At 43.7% G+C, this 24,929-nt stretch overlaps 1 protein-coding gene across 8 annotated transcripts in view; it reads right to left on the minus strand.

Moving 5' to 3' along the window:
- ARHGAP27 (Rho GTPase activating protein 27) overlaps window positions 1–24,929 on the minus strand; it is a 565,511-nt gene that overhangs the window by 68,242 nt on the left and 472,340 nt on the right. For 5 of the 8 annotated variants that reach the window (XM_069238072.1, XM_069238070.1, XM_069238071.1 and 2 more), the window contains 2 exons: window positions 7,273–7,359; window positions 4,411–4,478 (listed from right to left, as the gene is read on the minus strand). In XM_069238072.1, the coding sequence (XP_069094173.1) occupies window positions 4,411–4,478; window positions 7,273–7,359 (155 nt within the window). The remainder of the gene's footprint in view (window positions 1–4,410; window positions 4,479–7,272; window positions 7,360–24,929) is intronic. The other 3 variants (XM_069238073.1, XM_069238077.1, XM_069238076.1) reach the window with 1 other exon arrangement.

Genomic DNA, 24,929 nt, shown 5'->3' on the forward strand with positions numbered 1-24,929 from the left:
GACTCTACCTTTAAAAGCATTCACTATAAATCTATTGTAAATGCTCTATCTGTGGTGGTGGATCAGCTTTAAACAAGCATAACCTGAAACCCAGTTCTGACACAGAATTAAATATTTTCAAGCATTGGCATCAAGAATTTTCACACAGAGCGCTGAGGATTATCTCACCCAGAAATTTAATTAATTTAATATGGTATGAGTTTGCATTGTTGGTGGTCTTGTTCCCGTCCTATGTAATTATCTTGTGGAATATGGCAGGGGTTACTACACTCTTCTTTCCTCAACAGGTTAGGACCAAAAGCAGGGCGTAGAAAGCTTAGTGTTTCTGGGGCTGAAGTACTAAAGTTTCCAAATTCCGTTATTAATGACGTTCTTGCCGGTGCTTACAGAGTTCTTTAGTGGTGTACAATTTTCTGGAATTGATCACGATCCAAGGGCTAGTGCATCAGCAACAGCATTACGCTTGTTGAAATGTCCAGGTTCATGGTTAAGTTGTATGAACTTTTCACTTGCAAAGAAAGAGGAGTCCTTGTAAGCTGTCTATAATAAAGCGGTTGGTGGCCCCTGATTAGTTGATGAACTTCTGGGAAACATAGTTTGTGTTTTACTGTGTTTTTATTGTCTATGTTTTGCAGTAAAGACAGAAGTATAATCCTCACTTCAATGTCCTTAATAGAATTCAAAATTATTGATGTAAATGCCTAAACATTTTTCATTGTTCTATGCATGAGTTAACAGCAAATAAAAAAAGTCTGACAATTGTACTGAAACTTTGTTTCAGAATATGAAGTGGACAACGATCAAGAGGAGAGCCTGATTTTAAATAAGATAATTTCAAGAGAAGGCTGTTTAACAAGAGTGTTTCAAAACCAGTTACCTTCTTAGTCCTAGTTTTATGAAGGTGGTCAGTGGTAACCGGTGGAAAGTGCCTTTATCCATCTCTACTTCATCAAAGCAGATGCTTAAAGGATCTCAAAATGCCTGTAAAAAGGGAATCTTAGCTGATATTCTAGAAGTTTCAGAAAGGTCCTTGATAATGTGAAATATTGTTAGATATTGCCTTTTGTGATTTGGTTATTTGGGTGGTATAAAATGCCTGGTTAGTACCAGATATCAGTTGTTTATAGTTGTACATTCCTTTCTTATTTTTTTTTTAGCTTGTCTTTATTGCATATTTATACATCTTATCACACACTGCATGTCGAGCAGCATTTGGGTCCCTTCTGTGTTTGTATCCTGGGTGTGGCCAGATTGTGTGGTCAGTCATGGCTCCTGTGCCTCCAACATGTTGCACCACATTTCTAGATACCTTTCCGAGAACTCATCTGTACGGACCAGCTTCTGCCTCTTCTCTTTGGCTATCCCCTATTTCCGCAAATCACCCCTTCATTTGTCCAGGGTCCAATGTATTGCAATGCAACAAAAACCTATGATTCATTTTGTTTCCTTTTTTGGGGGCAGGGAGTATACCTAACAGGCAGTGTTTGACCGAGGGCTCGATTTGTATCCCTGTGATTTCTTTCAGATCGTCAAGTACGGTGGCCCAGTAATCCTGTAGTCTTGGACAGTTCCAGGTCATGTGGATGAACAATGCTACCTCAATCCTGCATCAGGGACATCCAGATGAGCCTGCTGTGTATGTTTTTTGTAGCCACTGGAGAGTAAGATAAGTACAGTGAAAGTAGTGGAACTATGTGTGCATAAAATAGGTGTTGCTGGCCACCCCTCGCACCTGTGCAAATGCTGCTGCCACTCCGTGTCCGTGAGAGGGACCGGCAGGTCCATGGACCACTTGTCCCAAATTTTTTCCACTCTGTTTTCAGGGCTTTGTATATGTGAGATATCATGCCTCTAGTGGTGTCTGGGTGCAGGGAGAGTCACAGTGTGGGACTCTTCCAACTCCACAGGGAAGAAAGGCCACAGAACCCTCACCATATGACAGATCTTGACGTATTGCCAGAACTATCTGGAAGAGGGTGAAGGGGGCAGTCATAGCAAACCGGGCCTCGTGTCTTCTAACGACTACCCCATTTTGATACAAGTCTCCTATGGTCTCACAGCCCCAATCATACCACAGTGTCATGTTCATAACTGCTGTATCTGAATAAAACTGGGCAGCCATTTGAGAGGCAGTAGCCACGTTTATGGAGCCCTGAGGAGTGCAACCAAAACCACCCACTCCCACATCTAGGCCACCTGCTGGCCTCAACCGGGGCACCCATCCCCTCATTAAGTATCATGGGAGATCCGTCACTCCCTCCCAGCCTGACAGAAGGGACCTGTCATCCGTCACTCACTCCACACACCACTGTGCAATGTACTGTAAGATTCCCACAAAGTAATACAGCTGCAGGTCTGGGAGCCCTAGGCCTCAAAGCTCCGGGTCAAGCTTCATCACCTCCAGTTTTACCCTTCTCCATCCACCTTCCCATATTAAGGAAATTAAAAGATTGTGTAGTTTAGTGAACGTGGCCTGTGGAATAAGGCACATTGATTTCTCTAGAACATAAAGGCAATGGGGAAGCAGCACCATTCTGCTCAGTGCTGCCGGTCCCTTAATAGAGACGGTTCAAGAATCGGATGGATTCTTCCAGGTGGGAAACCACTGCTCCCATACTGAAATCATAGTTGGCTGCATGTGAGTAGGGCACCTACATTCCTAGATACCCTACATGACTGCACTCCCAATCAATCGCTGTTTGGGGTAATGCTGCAGCATCTAATCTGGTCAGGCTTGCCAACGGAAAGAGAATCAACTCTTGCTGATTAATGCACAAGCCAGAGACTTGCTCAAATGTCATCATGATTTCTAATAATGCCGTCAGAGTGCTCCGGGTAACTAATGTAGAGCAGGGCATCATCCACATAAAGTAAGACAATGTGGGTATGGCACCCCCACCTCTATACCCCTCATCCTGCCATTCCTTTCTTAAATTCTATTTTGGCAGACTCGTAATATTTTCTGCATTTACATTCCAGTTGCTTACTTTTGGCAGTTATTAGGTCTTGAGAAAACCCCAGGTTTGGTTTACTGTAATTAGTGACTCATTTAGAGACAAAAGGGCTGTGCAGGTCTGCTTCCTTAATTACCCTGAGCATCCACGCCACTTGAAAGATGATAGAACAACTCGAGCAAGGCCATGCCCTACAAATCAGTTTTATCTCCTTGAATTCTATTGACTATTTTTTAAGATCCTAATGACCAAGACAGGAATTTGAAAACAAAATTATGTGATGATCAGACCATATACAGAGTTGGTCAATGTCATGTAATAGGTCCAAATAAGACTTAAGACATGGCCTCTCACACGAAATGGGCAATACGTCTGAAAATTCTTTATCTTTTGGGGCTGTCAAGTCATTGTCTGTCCAATAGTTCAAGTCCCCAATGACCAGGAATATAAAACTGGACATGATTAAGGGACGGATTTATTCATAATAGTCTATAGGAAAAGTATTCATGTAGATCGGGGGTAGCTATAAAATCAATCACTGTGAGGTTTTTGGAATCAGTTAAACTGGTCATTGCTTGTGCAGTCACCATTAAATTGTTGCTAATCATGCTTACTGCCCTGCCCTTTAATAAGAACAGCACATTCTCTCAGCCAATGGAGCCTACTAGAAAATAGAGCCAATCAACGTAAATATTTAGAACCATTTCCAGTCACTGGCCTTAAAAATTACTTTAAAACTAGAAGTGTCACTTAAAGCAAGAATCCGAAATGAGTAGTGGTAAACATTAGTCCTCTCTCGCATGGTTACGCTAGATTTAAATAGTGGAAGGAGTCCACTGGAACAGGAAAATTGATGGCCATTGCTTTTGCCATGTTCATTCCCACAAGCAACCTGGCGTCAGTCCTGCTTGAGAGCTCCACGACCTTCCGTCCCAGCTGCCTTCTCCAGAACCCTCAATTTTCCCACTCTGGAACAGCCAACATATTACATCACAACAGCTACATTTCAGTTGTGTGTTTAAAATGGTTTACATACAATATGGTATCCCTGGAGCAATAACCTTCTGGGATAAGGCCTGGAGAAAACTGCTCCCTCTTTCTTAGCTGACTATTGGCAAAAACGTCCCAAACGGGTTCACCTTTTTCATGCAGCTACAGTAGTAAGTTTCTGTAATAAATCTCGCAGGTACTTTAGGCTTGTGCCCTTCCAGCCGTCCTAGAAACGTACTCTCGCGCCAGCTTTTACATACATTTTTAGAAACTAATGCTTCAGCTTGCCGTCCTGGCCACTGAACTGGTTGTGAAAAACTCTGCAGCACTGCTCAAGCACATTGGAACCAAGTATGGAAGAAAAACTGTACTTCAAACAACTGGATTAAGAAAAACAATTCAATAACTATACTGAGTAATTTAAAATGATTAATTTGAGGAGAAATCAAATGCCAACAAGTCTTACCGAAGTCTCTTTCCGTTTTCTGCAACTTTGGTTTTATTTAGAACCCCAGCTTTATCTGGACCTTTTGACTGCAAATGAAAGTGAAGAGTTTAATGTTAATTTTACCACTATATCACACTTTACCATATGAACACAGAAACACCCAGTAATGGCACCAGAAAGTACAGAAAATAGCATTGTCTCCAACCTTTTATAGCCCATTATCTGAGAACACTTATGGAGGTTGACGTCTGATTGTGGTTTTCTATAGTAAATTTGCAAACTGTTCACTCAGCACATCCTTGTTATGCCCCTCATGCCAGTGCCCACTGTGATTTTGGCTGTGAACAGTTCACTGTTGTTGCAGCACATGGCCTTTTGCAATGTTCTGTACCTGGTCCTTGCAATCAAAGAGCCCAGAGCGCACGGCTGAGGCATCAGTCATGGCCACACAGAACCACCTTCAGACTTGCAAGCCTATTGTACGTAGCCTTCAACAACGTGCAGTGGGATCCAGGCACATGCCTGCAGCATGCATTCACTGCCTATTGGCCCCCAGAACTCATGTGACCTTTGGCAGTGCAAGGGCATGGCCTACGGCCATATCCTGCGTTCAGGGAGGATAACCTTAAAGACTGTTGCAAATGGCCAAGACTGCAAGGTGTGGCCTTTCACTTTGATATAACGTCTTGTGGAGAACAGCTCAATAGAAATTGACATCTGTTAATTTAAAATGCATTTAGGTTGCAGTATGCTGTTAGACTCATTGGTTGAGGCGAGGTGGAAACCACCAGGTTAAGTGGATGGTTTTTAAGTTATTTGCAAAAAGATAAGTTGTTGGTGGTACTCCAAATTTTAGAAGTGAGGGCATTGCAACACAACAGGAAAAGGAACACAACACAAAAAGGAATGGCCATTCAAGGTATGCATGTTTAGAGCCAAGCATATGTAACAAAGCCTTGGAGGCAGAACAGAGTGCATGAAGGCACACAGGGTGTGAATTTAGCTTGAAGTTAAAGGAGACATGGCGTAGGGGCCCAATGCGTATATGTTCTTTATGATGAGCATCCTGTTAAGCTTGGTAAACTGGGAAGAGATAGAATCAACTTTCTTGAAGTGAAGAAGGAAGGTCACTGTCCTGTTTTCAACCACCTTTAGGCTGTGGAGTAAGTATTTAAGAACCACCAAATATAAGAACCTGCCGTAATCAAGGCAAGAGACTATTCCCCTATCATCATCATGCTTTAGCCTTCAAAGTGCAGAGAGGTGGTGGTCTTTGAGGGTTTTCTCAGGAAAAGTAAACAGGTGGAAACCACTTTGTTAATTTGTATCAGTAATATATACAGAAGGCCTGCCTGTAATCTTAAGGGTCAGCCTTGCCTGCCAACCGTCCAGTTGTGTGGTGGATGGCCGTATAAACCCTTGCCTTTGTGATGCAGTTTTCAATCTTCAGGTGTGCCAGGTGCAAGTAGCCACAATGTAAAGCCCACTAATTATATAACCTTGCATCGGGGTGTGGGACACAGCAGTCTTCTGACAAGGAGGGAAACAGAAACAACATAAAAAGAGCACTCGAGGGAAAATAAAGAATCACAAATATAGGGCATTATTATGACCCTGGCCGTGGCGGTCAGACTGCCGCCAATGTGGTGATCCAGCAGCCAGATTACGACCATGGCAGTCGCACCACGGTCGGACCGCAGATCACAACTTTGCAATGGTCTGGCGGTGCTGGTGGTCCTAATATGCCAGGGCAGTGCTGCCCTGGGGATTGTGACTCCCTTCTCCACTGGCGATTACATGGTTGTAGCCCCGCCATGTAAAGGCTGATGCAGACGGGGTGCCCCAGGGGGGCCCCTGCACTGCCCATGCCCCCCTGGCCAGCCCCGCCATGATTTTCACAAGGGGTGCTGGTGCACCCTATGCACTACAGCATTGCCACTGGCTCAATTATGAGCCAGCGTTAATGTTGTAAGCCATTTCCCTCTGGGTTAGAGCGCAGAAACGCTGTTTCTGCCCGCTGACCCAGCAGGAAATTCTTAATGGGGCCCGTGGGAAGGGGACCCACTGGCAGTAACCTAACTGCAGGAGTTTGGCGGATGGCCTTTTCCGTCCACCAAACTCATAATGGCCCCCATAATGTCCTACTCAAGTTAGTTTCTAATTTTGGAGGGGAAGCACCTATTGAGAATTCCAATAGTTCAATTTTAAGAGACTGGTTTAGAGTCTGGTGGACAGGGTACTTTGTCACAAGGTAATGGAATATACTGTTTGCCAGACCCTCGGTCTCACCCAGTTTCATTTAAAGCCCTTAACTATAACATCAATGGAGATTCTGTTGGGTCCATCAACTGAAGACTTCCCAAATATTTAGTGAGAATCTCGCTTGCACTCAAAAGAGAAGTTACAGGAGATTAACACTCCACCTCTTCGGTTCTCTGCATTCTCTTTGTTGGTTCATTTATAAAGTATAAAACTTTTCTTCACCTTTGATTTACCAGATAAGAATACTCTGTCCTTTCAGCTTTGCTTCTATCTCTCTTCCTACATACTTGCTCGCAGCTGAAGACCTTTTGTTGTGGTGGTAGTGATTATAAAAAGAGTTTTGCAGCTGATCATGAAGTATCTTCAGCTCTGCATCAGCATATTTCAGGTTATCCACTTGCAGCAAATATATTGCAGGTTAAGAAATCCTTTACCTCACCCACTAAATGCCTGCTGTAAATGCCATAAGAAAGCCTCACCATCACCCATGCGCCCTGTGCTACAGATAAGCCAGCACTACCACCAGCAGACAGGATAGTGTCCATATCACCAAACCTTTCCCATAATTGAGCAAGAAAACATGAAGAGAGACAAGTGCAGGAAGTCTTTACTACTAACATGATGGTGCACGTTCTCCAATACCATCCTCTGCTCATTGTCTCCAGTGAAATCCAAGGCATTCCTCCTGCTTGGAACATCAAGACCCTTGAGAAATAAAATATACTTCAGATAATAAGAAGCTATAGTTAAAGTCATGCTTCCAATAAAAAATAATGAGATAATTCATCTTTGCAGATAACCACAGGCTCATTCATCGAAACCTTGCAAATGGGGTCTCTCAGTCAGTTAGCAGGAATCAGATGGGCAGAGCAGGTGTAGTGCTCCAGGAAAACAACTTAGTCCACTACCTGTTCAAAATGATAGTCGGGACATACTAAGGCCAAACTTTACTTGTGCTTTACACAAGAAAGCATACACATGAACAGGATGATAGAAGAATAAAATATCAAATCCAACACCGAAGGCAAGTAAGGAAAACAAAGCTCACACATTCCATTTGTACCACAAAGCTACACTGTTTTTGGCATCAGTTTTCACTGTTCTTTTTCCTCTACGACCCACAAATGCATCCTTCTATATTTTCGTATCCTCTTGAAGACTATCCGTTACTATGCTACTTGAACATAAATATGGATTCGGACAGTCTGAGTTCAGAGACTGGTGCCTGTATGATTCCTCTGATTTCTCACAGATTTCATGTTTCCCTTCTCTCCTCTAAAACATCGTGTGACTCTTGCATCTATCAACCATTCTTGATGTTGTGCTGTCACCATCACCCACTATTTACAAATACTAATAATGCTGCAATTATTAAATCTGATGTGGTGGCTTCTTCCATGCCTTTCACCCCATACAAATATTCGAAACTATACCACTTCCACAGCAAGTCATTACCACTTGCCATCTATGCAACTTGAAAATTACTGTAACAAACTCATATGCTGATGGACTCATTTTACAAGGAAATAAATGTAGGACTGTGGGGTAATGTAGAGGAGTGTTTATATGAAACAAATTTTGTTTACTTGTGACAAAATGCAACCATTCTGGAGTGGGTAGGTAAGAAGGGCATCCAAGCTCTCTTGTTCAATTGTTACATCATCCTCTATCAAATTCTCAATGTACATTTTAATAAAGCTGGGATTCGAGTTGAATCGTCTGTTAGTTGCACATGTTCTCTTTAAGTGAAAAGGGATGCTATAATGCCTTGATGATCGAGCGAGGATTCATGAACAGATGTGAAGATCTTACATGGATTAGACACAGCGAAAAGGGAGGGTTAGCAGTCACCCCTACCAAGAGACTATATTAAAGCTGCATTGGACGGCCCCTTGGGCTGTGTCTTACCCCTAGCGGACCCCCCCACCTCCACTGGCCACCACTGTTGCTCTTATCGACCTCCCCTGTACTACGATCATCTCCTGGGAGCTAATCCCACTGCTGTGGGGGGGGGGGAGCCCTGACTGTTCTGGTGGACACACTATTTACATCCTTGGCTCACAGCGAGCGCTCTGCCTCACCACCTTTGTGGAAAGGAGGCCTGCAGGTGAGGGTGTTGGTGGAGCACCCAAAAGAAACTTGGATAAATCCAGCATCTACACTGGACACCGTGGCCCCCAGCGACTACAAACTGCTCTGCAAAGACAAGCATTCTCGGCCAAGCGGCACCCTGGCTATCGTATACAAATCCTCCCTCCACCTGACAACCAACACAGAAGAACACTCCCTCCCCCCCCTCATGGAGCACCTCAATTTCCAGATACACTCCACACACAAGTCAACCTTCAGCGGCGACCTTATCTACAGGCCACCTGGGCCCTGTCCAGCCTTCAGTAACTCCATCATTGACAACATTTCTCCTCATGCTCTCGCCTCCTCAAACTACTTTCTCCTCAGCAACCTCAACTACCACATTGACAACAGGAACAACACAAACACTGCTTCCCTGCTCGACAACCTCACCACAATAGGAATAAAGCAACCGGTCACCTTTCAAACACACATGGCTGGACAAATGCTCAACACCATTTTCTCCACCAACAACATCACCGTCGACAACACCTCCACACTTCACTAGGCTGACCATCACAGCATCCACTTCACCATCACCTCACCGACCATCCACCTCCGCACACTCTGAGCCCCAAGCAGAAAATGGAACTGGATCACAGAGGAACAGCTCTCCAACACCCTCAGCAAGTCTCCTCTGCCCCTCACCGCAGAAGCTAACAGCTCAGCACGGAACTTCCACCAATGGAGCTCCGAATGGGCCAACACCCTACCACCCCTCCATAAGACCTCAGCTAAACACCACCTCAAGAAGATCAGCTGGTTCTACCCCACAGTCCAGGACTCCAGGCACACCTGCAGATGGCTAAAGAAAAGATGGAGGAACAACAAGTCCCAGGAAGACTTCAAGGCCTTCAAAGCTGCCACCAAATCCCACCACCACCACCACATTAGAGTCACCGGGAAAGCCACTCTGCAGGACAGTATCAGCGCCATCACTCAAAACACCAAAGAGCTCTTCACGGTGATCAAAGAGTTTGCCAAACCCCAATCAGAAATGGAAAGCATTCCTCCATCTCAAGACCCCTGTGATAGGCTAGCCAACTTCTTCCACCGGAAATTCAAAGACATATACGACAGCTTTGGATCCCCAAGACCCATCAAGCCCTCCAACAACCCCCCAGACCAGACCCATCAAACCACCACAGACCCTGCACCGCTGCACCACTCTCACCACAGATGAGACCCGCACTATCGTGAGCAGTATACACTCCGGAGCCCCTACGGATCCCTGTCCTCACCACATTTACAACATGGCCAACACCTCCATCGCACCCGAGCTATGACACACCCTCAACTGTTCCATAGAGACAGCCACCTTTCCAGAGGGCCCACTCTTGAAGAAAACCACGGCCAACCCCCTGGACCTGAAGAGTTACTGTCCCATCTCTCTACTGCCTTTCCCAGCCAAGGTCATCGAAAAGGCCATCAACGTTCAGCTCTGACAGCACATTGAGGACAACAACATCCTGGACACCTCCCAATCAGGCTTCAGGGTGCAATCACAGCACGAAGACAGCCCTCCTCGCTGCCACGGATGACATCCTTGGCCACGGCCATACAGCAGCCCTCATCCTACTGGACCTACCGACCACCTTCGACATGGTCTCACACCTCACCCTCTGCTCCAGGCTCCACGGAAAGGCCCTATAAAGGATACGCTCCTTCCTGTCGAACAGAGCACAGAGTCAGACTTACCTGTCAGAACCTATGGTGATAAGCTGCAAAGTTCCACAGGGCTCCTCCCTCAGCCCCATACTCTTCAACATCTACATGGCCTTGCTCACATCTCTCGTCAGGAACCATGGGCTGAACATCGTCTCCTACACTAACGATACCCAGCTGACCAAAAACCCCACTACTGAGGAGAAGAATTTCCACAACGGGATGGAAGCCGTCACTGCCTGGATGAAGGACAACTGCCTCAAGCTCAACTCTGACAAGACTGAGCTCCTCATCCTGGGACCATCCACATCAGCCTGGGATAACTCCTATTGGTCATCGACACCCCCATGCCCCCAAACAAACCACGCACACAACCTCAGCTTCATCCTAGGCTCATTGCTCACCATGACCTTCCAAGTTAACTCAGCCGCATCCTCCTGCTTTCATACACTCCAACTTCCCTGGAAGATCTACAAATGGATCCCAAAGAACTGCTGCAAAACCGTAACTCATGCCCTGGTTACCAGCACGCGGAGGAGATCTTCAGGCGACTGACTGGAGGCAGCTGGCTGGTCCCTTCAGCCCCCAATGTGTGAGAAGCTGGATCAGGGAGGCTGCAGCCCCGTATCTCCTCCTTGAGCTGCGCTACACGGACTACGAGAGGAGCACAGATGATGAATTGCAAACTTTACCCCTGGGCCTGCTGTGACCCCCCCCAACTGTTGGTGTTAACTCACAATCATTGCGTCTCGAGCCTACTGTTCTACACATTTTTTGTTTTTTCTCCTTTTCTCTCACTTGCCTCTACTTGCCTTTTTGCGGGTATTTTTGTTCAACACACCGCACGCTGCAGGACGGTTGCGATGGCTGAAGCAGATACTTCAGGAACTCCGGGGGCTACCATAGTGCCCACCGGAACAAAACCGGAGCATATCCCCCACATTGAGTGCAGAGGTGGCACTTGCTGGCTGTTTTTTTTTTATACCCGCGTTAGAGGAGATGCCAATAGGGTGGGGGATTTAACTGTGTATGTACATTTGGGGAAACACAGTTGGGTGTAATGAGTGTTTTCCCGAGGGGGGCGTGTGGAATGGGGTGTTCAACTGTTTTATGGTGGCTTCAAACAGAGTGAATCAGGGGAAGGGGAATTGGGAAGGATGGGGTATGAGAGGGCCCCCTAGGCTTGATTGGAGAGGGGTCCGACAGCTGCATTACAGAAAGACATGGCAGGCCCCATAAAAGAGGTCATGTGGAACATGCACGGCCTCAACAGATTTTTTAAGAGATAGATAGGTTCCTGGTGACTGGGGATGTGGTGCAAGAGGTAGGTGAGACGATACCTGGCGCGCTCTTTCTCACACCATGCCCAGTTATTGCTGGAATGGGGACAAGGGCCCCTAGACGCGGAATGCCCTTAGGGAGACTCTCCACAGACAAGATACACAATGCTAAGTTTTGTGAGGATCTAAGTGAGATGGTTAGTTCAAAGGAAATTGGTAATGGGTGGGATCCAGGCGCATGGAATGGGATGCGCTAAAGGCGGTAACAAGAGGGGAGTGCCTCTCCAGAATCAGTGGTATCCGTCGCCAACTAGAGTCAGAGCTGTGGGAATTTGAGAAATGCCACAGCGTGATGCCATAGGGCAGGGTGATGACAGCAATCAGATGGTGACAGTACAGAGAATGTTTGGGATACCTGGGATCGCCTAGATAAATGTACTAGACGGGAATACCAGCACTATTTACTCCATGAGGGAGCTAGGCTGGGCCATTTACTGGCCTGGTTACTCAAAATTGACTGCTCCCATACCCAGATCCTGAGTCTTTCCACCCTGGACAGAGAGGTAGAATGTACACAAGTGACAATTAATACACTGCTCCACAGGCACTTGAGGCCCTGGGGACTTTAATTCCTTCCTGAATTAGGTTGAGGTAACTAGATTGACAGAGAAACAGTAGTCGCAGCTGGAAGGTGGAGGGTGGCGACAGCATTTCGATACTTGGGAATCCGAGTAGCCCACACATCAGAACAGTAATATGAGCTCAACATGGGTAGGGCGATGCACAGACAGGAGTCCTCTATTGCCTTTTGGAACACCCTTCTCAGTGGCACTGAGAAAAATGGTGCTACTCCCACCGTGCCTCAATGCCCTCCAGAATACATTCTGCACCATTCTCTGCACTACTTTTGCAGCACTCAACAGTCTTCTGATCTCACTAGTGTGGGCAGGGAAAAGGTGTCAAGTGAGACTTGCGGTTCTGAAGCTAGACCTCAATAAAGGCAGGCTAGGAGTGCCTGACTTGCAAATTTACTACCACACTATGCAGTGCTAGGAGGGCTCACACTGGGAGAAATTACTACAGGGCAGGACTGATTGAGGAGTTGACCAACCTCTGAAACTTATTGGGGAGAAAGAGGGTCCAAGATACTCTGGGAAATACCCGCACATCATACGACAAGTGGTGGAGATATGGGAAGTGGTGACACCTCATTTCCTAAGGCGACAACCTTATGCCAGTGAGCTACCCATTTGGTGGCTGGGCCCACTCCAGACGGTACATACGGTAATGGACATTGGCCAGTGGACAGAGGGGGGATGCAGATCTCTGGGCGATCTATACCAGGGAGACACCTTTGTTTCCATTGCAGAGGCCATGGACTACTTCAATCTTACACCCGGTCAATTTCTGCAGCATGGAAAAATCTCACACACAATCCGGGAGATGTGGCCTGGCTTCCTGGTGTAGCCCCCAAGAGTCTCAGATGCTGCAGTTCCTCCTGGTCCTGTAATGCAGCAGGGGCATGATTCTGTGTCTTTATACGGCATACAGACCGAGGCACAGACATTCTGTCAGCTGTGGGATGACGACCTTAGTGACCCATTGACAGATCACAAATGGGACGGGGATGCACATGGGTCAAGGAGGTTTCAAGTGATGAGAGATTTAAACTGACACAGTTCCTTTACTTGCACCGCACAAACTTCACCCCCCAGAGGAAACTTAGAATATTCCCGGCAAGGCACAGGGGATGCCTGTGATGCACACTAGCCCAGCAAAGTTCTTGCATATGTCCTGGGCTTGCTCTCTCCTGGATTACTATTGGAGAAGGGTTGTGGTGAAGCTAGGTATTTATTTTATTTTGTGAGCTGTTCTAAAAAATATATATTAGCCACTGTTCCTTTTAGTGTTTTATCGGTCATTTTATGGCTTATTTTTATTTTACTGTGGGGATTTTACTGTTGGGACTGCGTGCTGTGGAAGGTGTTTGTTGCTTTTCTCTTCATAACCCTCCGGTCCACCACAGCCTTTTCAGCTGATTAAGCAGAGAGAGTGCCGGCACTTACTTCTGGCACACTGCCATTTTTGCAGGTCAGTGCACCAGTGCTTTACTGCTTCCTGCCTTGCTCCTAATTAGGAGCATGCTCATGCAGAAGCGCAGCAGATCCTGGCTCCCCGGCTTTCGCTACATTTATTTTAATTCAAGAGCTGTTTTAAAAAAATATCTTAGCCACTGCTTCTTTTAGCGATTTATTGGTCATTTTATGACTCATTTTATTTTACTGAGGGGATTTTACTGCTGGGATTGTGCTGTGGGAGGGGCGTGTTGCTTTTCCATGTCACCTTCCGGTCTGCTGCCGCCTTACAGGCTGATTGAGTGGAGAGGGTGCAGGCACATACTCACTTCCGGCGCTGGCACACCTCCATTTTTGCAGGTTGGTGCACCAGTGTCTCACTGCTTCCTGCCTTACTTCTATTTAGGAGCATGCAGGCATGCAGCGGATGCGCACAGAGGGTGCATCAAAGGCACGCCTAAGGCAAGCCCGTCTGCACCCATCCGCTAGGCATGCTGATGGTTAAGGCCCAGAAAAGGAACATGCTCATCGACATTCTCGGTCACATAAGTAACTTCTTTACTAACAGTCCTGCAATTCCCAGGCTCTCTGCAACCCAGTTTTAAGTATTTCTGATTCCTCCTCAAAGCACTACTTTAAGTGTAACTTCTGACTTATGTCTAGTATTGAATCTATGCCTCCCTCTTAACAAATCCGATATAAGCTCCTGTCAGATTAAAACTATTTGTTCTCCAGCCCCTGGGCTGCTCAATAAAAGGTCATTAATTAAGCACAACACTGAAACTCCGGATCTGTTCTTAATAGAGGTCCTTGACTGTCTTTTTATTACGGAGACCTGGGCCAGGAACGATTCAGATCCGGACCTTAGGGATCCTATCCCTGCGGGCTACTCCATCTATAGGCAGGATCAGAGAGGCCGGATGGGTGAAGGTCTTGCTATTATTGCTAAGACTACTTTGGGTTGTACACTGGAGTTGATATCTCCTGACATCATAGATGGAACGAAGGCAGACAAAGATACTTTTGCTGGTATTCGAGTGTTTAGACCTCCTGGCACCAGGGCCAATTTATTGATTTTTGGGGACAAATTATTGAACCCTATCTTAACTACATGTACATTACTCTACTGGGAGACATTAACTTTCATTTTGATGATCTCTCTAGTAAGGATACTATCTCCCAGCATCAATTAATGGAAAACTTAGATCTGTCTCAAAGAGTAGGGATGCCTACTCACTCCTCAGGGCACACCCTGGACGGTGTCTTTCTAATCATCAAGATCTATCCATTAATGAAATCTGCCTCTTGAGCTGGACTGGCCATTATATTATTCTCTTTAGCACTATCTTGAGACATTATCTGCCCAATACTCCCCCTATAAAGTTAATTACCTGTAGATCAGGGAGTAAGATTACTACTGCAAGTTTTGAACAAGCCTGTCATGCTTCCAAACACAATATAGTGTCTATCCTGGGCTACTCTGCTGAAAGTTTTGACACTTGGGTTTCCTACTCCCTAGACTCCATTGCCCTTTTAAAAACTAAAATAGTGTCCTGGAAGTAACCATCTGCACCCTGGTCATTGGCTGAACTTAGGGAGTTATGTCTAAAATGTCAAAGGCAGGGGCACCGAAGATTGTTTACCAGTAACACTGAGGAAAAAATTAAGCAGAAGACCTTGCTGACAAAAAATAAAATGGGCATTAAAACTGCGAAAACGTTTTTTTTTTTTCTTTTTTTTAACAAATAAAGTCAGGACAGCTAGTAATTCCTCCAAGTGTCTGTTTAAAACCATTAAAGACCTGGCTCCCCCTCCCTCTCAGAATCAGGTCACTACAACTCAAGATTTATGCAATGGTATGATCCTTTTTTTCAAAAATAAGATCCTTGATTTATACTCTTCTTTTGACTTCTCATCCGCTTCAGGCTCCTTGCCCACCATAATGGGCTCTACTGGGCAAAAATTGTTGGAATTTCCCCCAATTTCTCTCCAACGGACCAAGGAGCTACTTTTGAGAATTAAATCTGGGTCTCCACTAGATTCTTGTGCTGCTAAAATTTCCCACTGAGCCTATTGCAGACTTCTTGCAAAACACTTTTAGGCATATTCTACAAACAACCATGCTTCCTACTTCTTGGAAATGAGTCTCCGTTACCAATCTTCTGAAAACCCCCAATGTAAATCCAGCTGAATTTAAGAATTATCACTGTATTTCTTTGCTCCCTGTTCCCACCAAAGTCTTAGAAACATTTTTAAATAAGAGACTTGTTGATTTTATTGAAACATAGGGCTTCTTGGGTCTCTCACAAAATGGTTTTAAACCGTTCTTAACTGATAATATTCGGCATCTAATTGATCAGGGTGGCGGGCCATTCTACTCTTACTTGATTTGTATGCTGCACTTGAACCGGTTTGGCCTTCTCGGATGATTAAACGGCTGGACGAGATTGGGGTTGGTGGCTGTGATCCCAGTCTACTATCTTCCTTCCTCACCGACAGAGTCCAGGTGGTCAACTGCGGGGACTTCAAGGCTGATGCCTTCAGTCTTCCTTGTAGGGTCTTCCAGGGTGACTCTCTTTAACATCTACGTTGCGCCACTGGCAGCCCTGGTCTGGTCCTTTGGCTTTGAGATTCAATCTTATGCTGATGAGATAAATTGCCCAATTTCCAATGATTTGACCTCTGGAGCCCAGTCCTTTAGGAAGTGTATGTCCAGCAAAGAGAAATGGATGTGCAGCAATACAATCAAACTCAATGAAGGAAAGACAGAGGAGCTAATTTTTGGTGCCCAGAACTTGTCTGCAGCTCTCTTCCCACCCCTGTGGGTTCTGACAGAATACTGGCTATCTTAGTAGATCATTTATTGAACTTTAACACCCAAGCTAGTCACACGTCCAACACCTGTTTTTATATTATCAGAGTACTGAGAAAGATTTTCCCTTTCATCCCTGATGAACTACGACAGACGGTTGTCATTGCTCTTATCACCTCTCAATTAGATTACTGTAATTCCCTAGATCTTAATATTGGTAAGAGAGGTATTAAGAAGCTGAAGGTGAACCAAAACAATGCTGCACAGCTCATTCTGACTAATCACAAGCAGGTTTCGGTTAGGGAAGGTTTGCAGGCTCTCCTCTGGCGTCCCATCAGAAAGAGAATTGCCTTCAAAGTCTTGTGTACGGTCCACAAAGCACTTTATCTTAAAAACACTGAATAGCTTAATGATATGTTCTATTGGTATGTACCTGTTCGACCTCTCAGATCTTCCTCTTGCAGACTGGCAACTGTCCCTAGATTTAATACAGCAAGATGGAGAGGAAGGGCTTTTTTTCAGTGGGAGCAGTCAAATTATGGAATATCCTGCAGCCTGACATTACAGATGTAGAAATCTTTTCAATCTTCAAAAAACTTCTGAAAATTTGGCTTTTTACTCGGAATGGCTTTGAATGAATAAGTGTGCCTCTTCCTTGAGGGAGTTTCTGCCAGTGCCTTGATACCCTTGGGTATACTGCACTCTATAAATGCCTATAACATAACATAATAGTGGAGACAACACCCAGACAATGCCTGCTTAGCCTGCTCCTGCGGACTGGTGCAAAGATCTGCACCTGCTTTGCATCCCTGGGATTACTCTTAGTGAGATGCGAAACAGCGATTTGCTGGATGGCACCTACACCGCCCTTGCTTGCTAGGTGGAGGGGACATGTATAGGAGTGGGCCCTAGCAGAAGAGAAGAGATTACAAATGGTAAGAACTGATGCGAATGCTCTGCGAGATCGGGGGAAGTGGGAGGAAATGGATGACTACCAGGCTGAAGCTACGCCCAACACTGGGCCATTAATGGTGACCCAAGATGGTTCCCGTGGGCTGGATACCTAAAAATCGCCTGATTGTCCGACCAATGGAATGGGTGCATAAGAGTGAGAGGGGTGTGACAGAAGGGAAACAGATGAGGGAGAGACCGCATGTTAACCTAGAATTTTACAGGGGGTCCCTCAATTCACCCACAAGGAGATGAAAGAGTAAGGTGATTGGGCCCATGTTAGCAGATACGACTGCTTCATACGCCCCTCCCCAGCCACAGGACTCTGAGTTTCACTGATACAGGTGCCACTGTTTTTGTGATTGTTTATGGTTTAAGGTTTGCTGTCTTTAATATTTTTCATGGATACCTACCTGCAAATGTCTGTGATCTCTGATCATTGTACACTATGCCTGGTATACAAAATTTAAGTTAGGTCTTAAAAAAAGAAAATAACTTTCTAGATTTCCTCATTTATTTGAGCATCGCAACAAAGAGTGCTTATACTATTGCTGCTGTTGATACAGTGTTTCAAATTGAACTATAAATAGGAGAAATACCTTCACCAAAGCCCCTCTGAACACATTTGCCTCTACTATTTCAGTACAGACCACAAAATAACCAACAACAGTATTGCACTAACTACTTTAAATATATACTTTCTTCTTTGAAAAAAGCAAATGCTTTCATCCCATATGAAACCAAACTAAACATTTTAACATTATTATAGACAAGGACCTACCACGAATACTCATCCAACAGTTTAACATGTACACACTTCCTAGATCTTAAAACCCTGTGAGAGCAACCCAAGATCATAATAAACTGTTACCCATTACTATTCACTAAATCAGTCCTTCCCAAACTTTTTAGAAACAGAACCCTTTATTCAGTACAATAAATGTTCGAAATCCAAATTGCTTTAGTGGACATGAGGTAGGACAGCACATTTGCAATTGAAAAGGCCACTAAATTTACACTGACAGAGTTTTACTTATATAACTATATGGCACACAAATGATAATGTGCATTCAGGTTTCATCGAATATTTTATATTTGTGCATCAACCAGCGCCTTGATGTGTTTTGATCCTATTAAAATCTTTGTTTCTATTACAATTCAGAATTACCAAAATACCAAAAAATAAGCTTCACTTTTGCTTTCCTAACTGCTGGATGTGTACAGTTCATTTACAGGTATTTACAAGCAGGTGACATCTTACATCTTTTACTCTCACCCTACATGTGGCTCAACAAGATAGTCAAAATTCCACTTTACTTTTCTGAGTACAAAGTGAGGGGAGTTTGTAAACACCAGTACCCAAGTTTAAAAAAATTAAAAAAAAAACACAAGCACCAATTTGTCATAAGACATAGCCTGAAATTTGACTTCTGTCTTTTTGGCGCAACACACGTGATCAGATTAACGCAGAATTTAAAGGCATCATTATTTATTGCTTGGACTTTAGCTCGGGTCCCGACCCACAGTTGGGGAAACACTGCTCTAACTGGTAGACTTGAACTATCTTCCAAAACTGCGTGCAGACAATGGTCGATGATCTGTATACAATGCCATTGCCCCAGTTTCCAGCTTTAAGACAATAAGCTTGACGTCCTGTAAGGCAGCTCTGAAACCCAGTAAAAAGCTGTTGCCAACTACTTACATAAAGGAAACCAACAAAACATCCTTGCTATTTGACTACCATATATGCCTCAGGCTAATGCAGAAGCAGCCACTATCTAAGATCTGGATGATCTCTTTCAAATCACACTGTGGCAACCTTCTCCGCTGGTTCCTTCTTTGTATCTCGGCAGCCTATGTCATCATGAGTCATCAGGCTCTTATCAACTTCCTATGAGCAAGGACGGGATGGCCAGCTTTGTACTTTAAAGGTCCTTCAAATAAAGGCCCAGCCAACGTATCCAGTGGGTCTGATGCCAACACATAGCATCTTCCACCCTGCGACTTTCAAACTCTTTATTGAGCCTCTCAGAGTCATTTTTGCTAAAACAAAAGCAAAAAAAAACAAGACACACATGTAACAGATTAATAGATTATCTGGAAGTCCCCACAGCCATGGATGTGAACCAACTCTAGGATAGCTTTTCTTTCATCCAGGTCTGGATGTCACGCTACTACTCTTAGCTGAATAAGAGCAAAATTGAATTAATCTGTATTTCCAGGGTATATCCAAATCCAGTCCAACTCCACAGATGTATCATGAAGTCTCGTGCACATACTGCTGGCGAGTTCAGAGAAAGCTCGCCAATGAAATTTGCACTCCAAAAATGCTTCATGAAAACAGATGTCAAGAGATGGCAATGAATACAGGAAATTCAGAGAACACCTCTGACACTATACAGTCTACGGGAGACTAATACAGTGAAGTCTTCAGTTACAGCAAATATATTCCACAAGTGCTACCCATGGCCTGATTCAAATAGCGCAGACCAGCACAGTGGAAGCACAAAACACAGATGCTCCCAGTGGGCTAGACAAAACCTGCAGACCAATGCTGTGAATATCTGAACTGGAAAGACCATTACTTCCTGATGGCTGTCCCACACATTACAACTAGAGGTTTTTTTTTAATACCAACACTATGAAGGTAGCTGTAATGACAACAGATGCACTTTGACACCAAGGGCATAACGGACATCATGTAACATGTACCCTCTTTCAATAATTAGCTGACATCTATTCATACAGCAGGCTAGGGAAGTGAATACTGGCAATGTAAAAGGCCCATTCACAGGACTGTCTCAATCCTGGACCATATACTGCAGATCAGTGATGTGGATGCCTGAGTTGAAGGGAAAGACATGTCACATGAAGCTAGCCTTCCCTTATTGTTGAGCAGCTTTCGATATAGGAAAACTGAATAGGCATTGGTTACTGTGTTTGTCTGATTCTTCTCCTCCCAAAGTCATCTTACTCAGCTGGTTCAGCTGGAGGGGAGGGGGTTAAAAGTCTGCACAAGTGTGTTTATGCCCTATATTGGAGTCACTCCAGTGGCCCGGGTGGCTGTTCCTTTGCAGATGACAATTAGATCAGATACCAGCAGTCCTAGATCTCATAATGCTGAGGTTCTGTCTCCATGAGAGGAAGAGATGGACAGGAGAAATATCCAACAACACCCCTATCTATATTCTTTACATGTGTTATACAGGACTTGATACAGACACCACAGAGATGAGAAAAGTGGCTTTAATTGAAACATTCTGCCTGCGCATAATTCCCTCTTGGCAGCAAGGAACAAACTGTCAAGAATGGAATTTTCTCTTCTTAATGAGTACACAACAGAACATGGAACAATACAGAATCCCCCTTTCCATACAGAACAATACAAATGTAACACAATAAACAAAGAACAAACACTACAATAAATTAGGAAACCACACGTTTGAAAGCAAATAAGAGAAAAAACATAGAAAATAGAAAAATTAAATAATTCAATAACAATAATGCGTAAACAATATTGGTTTACACTATGAACCATGCACATAATCTTCCAAATCTTCCAAATACAACAGTGGCCTGTGGTGTCTGTTTTTGACACTCCCCAGAACCACCATCTCTCATGGTCCCATGATTATCTCCTCCACCTCCAATGTGCTCCTACCGTCTTCATGTTCATCTGAAGTTCTCACAAGATCCTTATCATTCATCATCATGAATCCACTAATTCCCTCCGTGGATATGCAGTCTTCACCCCAGAATTCACATGTCCGTGCTTAATCTTCATCAACCACCCACCTCAATAACTCCTCTGGCACAACTCTTCTCACCCTCTTCACACTGTTGCAGCCATGCTGGAAATAACTTTGTGCCCAGAATTCTTTCTAACATACTTTCAAAAGGAGAAATCTTGGTTATAAACATTTTCTGTGGCAATCATTCACCGTCCTCTCAACATCTTGACTGCTCTGCAAAGCCATAAAATTTCCCTTCCTCCAAGACCATTAGCTTGGGTGTTGTACAAAGCTGCACCACAATGTTTGATGCTACAACCTTCTAGAAATTGTCTCATGTCATGAGACTTAAGTTGAGTACCATTATCTGTTGTGAGCAGAAGAAGTCAACCTTCCCTTCTGAACACACCCTCAGAACAAATATTGTATTCTTTTTAGTCATCTCCTTAAATTTGTCAATCAACCATTTCGGATGAACATCTACTAAGACTAATGTATACCTCAATTCACTCCTTACACTAGCCAATAGTCCAATAAAATCCATACTAATACTACTCCAGGCATTAGCAGGATCCTCAATATGGCTAAACTCAGTTTGTATACGTCTTGAGTCTTAAACCAATAATACAAATTCTAAAAAGTTTATATTTAAAATAAACATGTAAACTTGTCTGATGTGGTCAGTATTACAATTCGAATAATATTCATAGGTCCGGATGATTTTCATCAACATAAGTAGCTTTTACTAAAAATAAGGTTGGAGACCCCTGCTTCTAATCACTCACCTTACAATCACAACAATTTTTTACCAATCTTGTGGTTTGATAGTCAACGCCTGGCCACCAAATGTTTTCTTTTATTCTCCTCTTGGTCAAAGTTTGGCCAAGATGCTCTTCAAGAGCTAGCCGAATGATCCCTTTTCTCAGGTTTTCAAGAGGAACAAAGGTATCATTTCTTATTACTACATTTTGGCAACTCTTCTAGAACCTTGATAAAAGGCCTCACCTTGGGAAAAACTGCACCACCTTTAATTATCAAACAAATTGCCTCCTTCAACACAAAGTCAGCATCCATCCTTTTACCCGATTCTCTTGAAGTGAAAGCACAACACTCCTTAATATTTGCCACCTACACTATAGCACCTTTTTGTTCTTCTGCTAGTCCAGCTTCTTTGTCAATTTCTAATTGAATAAGGAAAAGCGAGCCAGGCAATTTGCTTGAGCATTTCGCCACCCAGTAATATATTTAAAACAAGAATGATACTCCTGTAACCTAGAAGCAAGTCTTGTCAGTCTTGTTGATCTCTTACTCGCCCCCTGGTATCAAAACCTAGAACAATGGCTTATGGTCAGTAAGCAGCTTGAAACTCAAACCCCACAAATATGTCCTGAAATACTCAAGATTCAAAGACACAGCTAATGCCTCACTGTCTATGATGGGAAAATTATGATCAGTATCCATCAGGAGCGTAACACAAAAACAAGTCTTCTCCACATTTCTGTGGAGCTGAGACCGAATAGCTCCTATACCAGAAGCACTAGCATCCAGAGTTAAGACAGTATTTGAGCATGTGTTAAAAGGTAGAAAAATTTCAGCATTGCAAATTTCTGTCTTTATTTCATCAAATTCATTTTGTTGTTCTTTCCCCCATTTGAATGCACACGCTTTCATTAGAATATACCTTAAACCTTCAGATTTTGCAGCAAAAGTTTGAACACGGTTTGAGTAATATTTAATGAGGTCCAATAAAGACTAACTGGTCCTTATCCTGAGGGGAAGACACCCTGATCACCTTAAGAAGGTCTTCCTTTTGATTTGCCCTATTACATGAGTTAATGTGACCAATGTATGAGTTAAAGATGTTCTTTTATCCCTTTCCAAGGTGTGTCCTCGTTCTGGCAATCTTTTCAAATTTTGTTTTAAAGCATGATTATGTTCCTCAACTGTCCCACCAAAAAGTAAAGTATGACAAATGAAGTATATGATATTGGTTAGTCACTTGAATTCCTCAGACATCATCTGCTGGAAAAACACTCACAGCCGATGACAGGCCCAATGGCAGTCTAGTAAACTGAAAATTTTCTTCTAAGAAGATGAAAGCTGTAAGATTTTTAAAACTGTCATGTAAGGGGATCTGATGATACACACACCTAAGATCCAGTCTAGAAAATAACTTCCTCCAATTCAAAAATAGAATGAATTTATTGATGTTAGGCAATGGGAAATTGTCTGTGACAATATTTTGATTCACACTCCTCACATCCACACAAAACCTCAAACGCTCATCAGCTTTTTCTCTTTTTCTGTTAGCATCACAGGTGAGACCCAACTAGAGGCCTCAACAGATTCAATGATTCTCTCCTTAGCCATGTTTTTCAGCATCCTTTTGACTTTTACTCTTGATAACCACAAGTACCCTCCTCATCTTGTGTTTAATAGGGACAGCCCAGGCTTGACAATTATTTTATGCGCATATCAATGTAGGTGATTCAGCCCCTCCATGAATACATTCTCAGCATCAAGTATTCCATCATTACAAATATCATCTACCACTATATTCTGATTGGGAGCATGTGGATTGCTAACAATATGTAAATCGTATTGATGTAATTAACCAGGAATTGGTGGGCCATCTTTTGCGACAAACTTTGCCATCAATTTCTGTTGTCAAGAACTTAATGGGAAAGAGGAAATATTCTAAAAACTATTTTTACCTTTAATCCCCCTTGGTTAATAACCTTGTGAGCCAACTCAACTTTGGGACACTCTCTGTCAAACATACATTTGGAAACATGGTGTACATAGATCCGGAGTCCACAATAAGTTCAACGTTGCTGCCCTTCACCTGAAAGAGCACTTCAAGTTAAGCTCTCCTTTAAAATATGATCTTTCTGTTTCCACTCGCCCCCAACTCCTCTGAGATCGCTATTATAGGACAGTAACATTCCTTACACACACGTGCAAAGTACCCTTTACCGCCACACTTCCTGCACTCCTTGCTGGCAGCATAACATCATTTCGACTCACCAGAAGGAAAATTACTACAACAACTATAACAAACGTTAGAACTTTCTTTAGTGTTAGCTCCCCTCTTTCTGAAATTTATCAGCAGCCTTACAAAACAAACTGACAGGACAAGCATTTTCCTGATCACCTTTAGTTCCATAAACAGGAGATATTTCATCTCCCCCTACAGCAGTGTCTCCTACTCATTTCCCTAATTCATAACTCTGACTCTCTCTGCAATGTTAACAGCATTTTTCAATGAAGGCTTTTTTGCTGCCCACTATCGTTCTTGAACTTCCTTACTATTACACTGAACAATTAATTGGTCACAAAAGAATTCCTCTGCCAATTGACCAAACTGGCATCTGACAAAGAGTTCACAAAATCATGCTACAAAAGTCATCAATGGATTCTCCAGATGTCTGAGAGTGTGAATAGAATCTGTACCTTGACATTACAATATTTGCTTCCATAGTAAATGCGCATTTCAAACTTAATTTGGCCTCAGTGTAAATATCCGGTATAATCTGATCATTGAGATCATGAGCTTCAGAAGAAATCTGAAAATATGTTGTCCTTCTTTTTCTCAAGTTTTGAAAAGTAGTGCTTTTTTCCTCTCTGCTTT

This window comes from Pleurodeles waltl, chromosome 6 (assembly GCF_031143425.1).
Source record: "Pleurodeles waltl isolate 20211129_DDA chromosome 6, aPleWal1.hap1.20221129, whole genome shotgun sequence".
Classification (NCBI taxonomy): Eukaryota; Metazoa; Chordata; class Amphibia; order Caudata; family Salamandridae; genus Pleurodeles; species Pleurodeles waltl.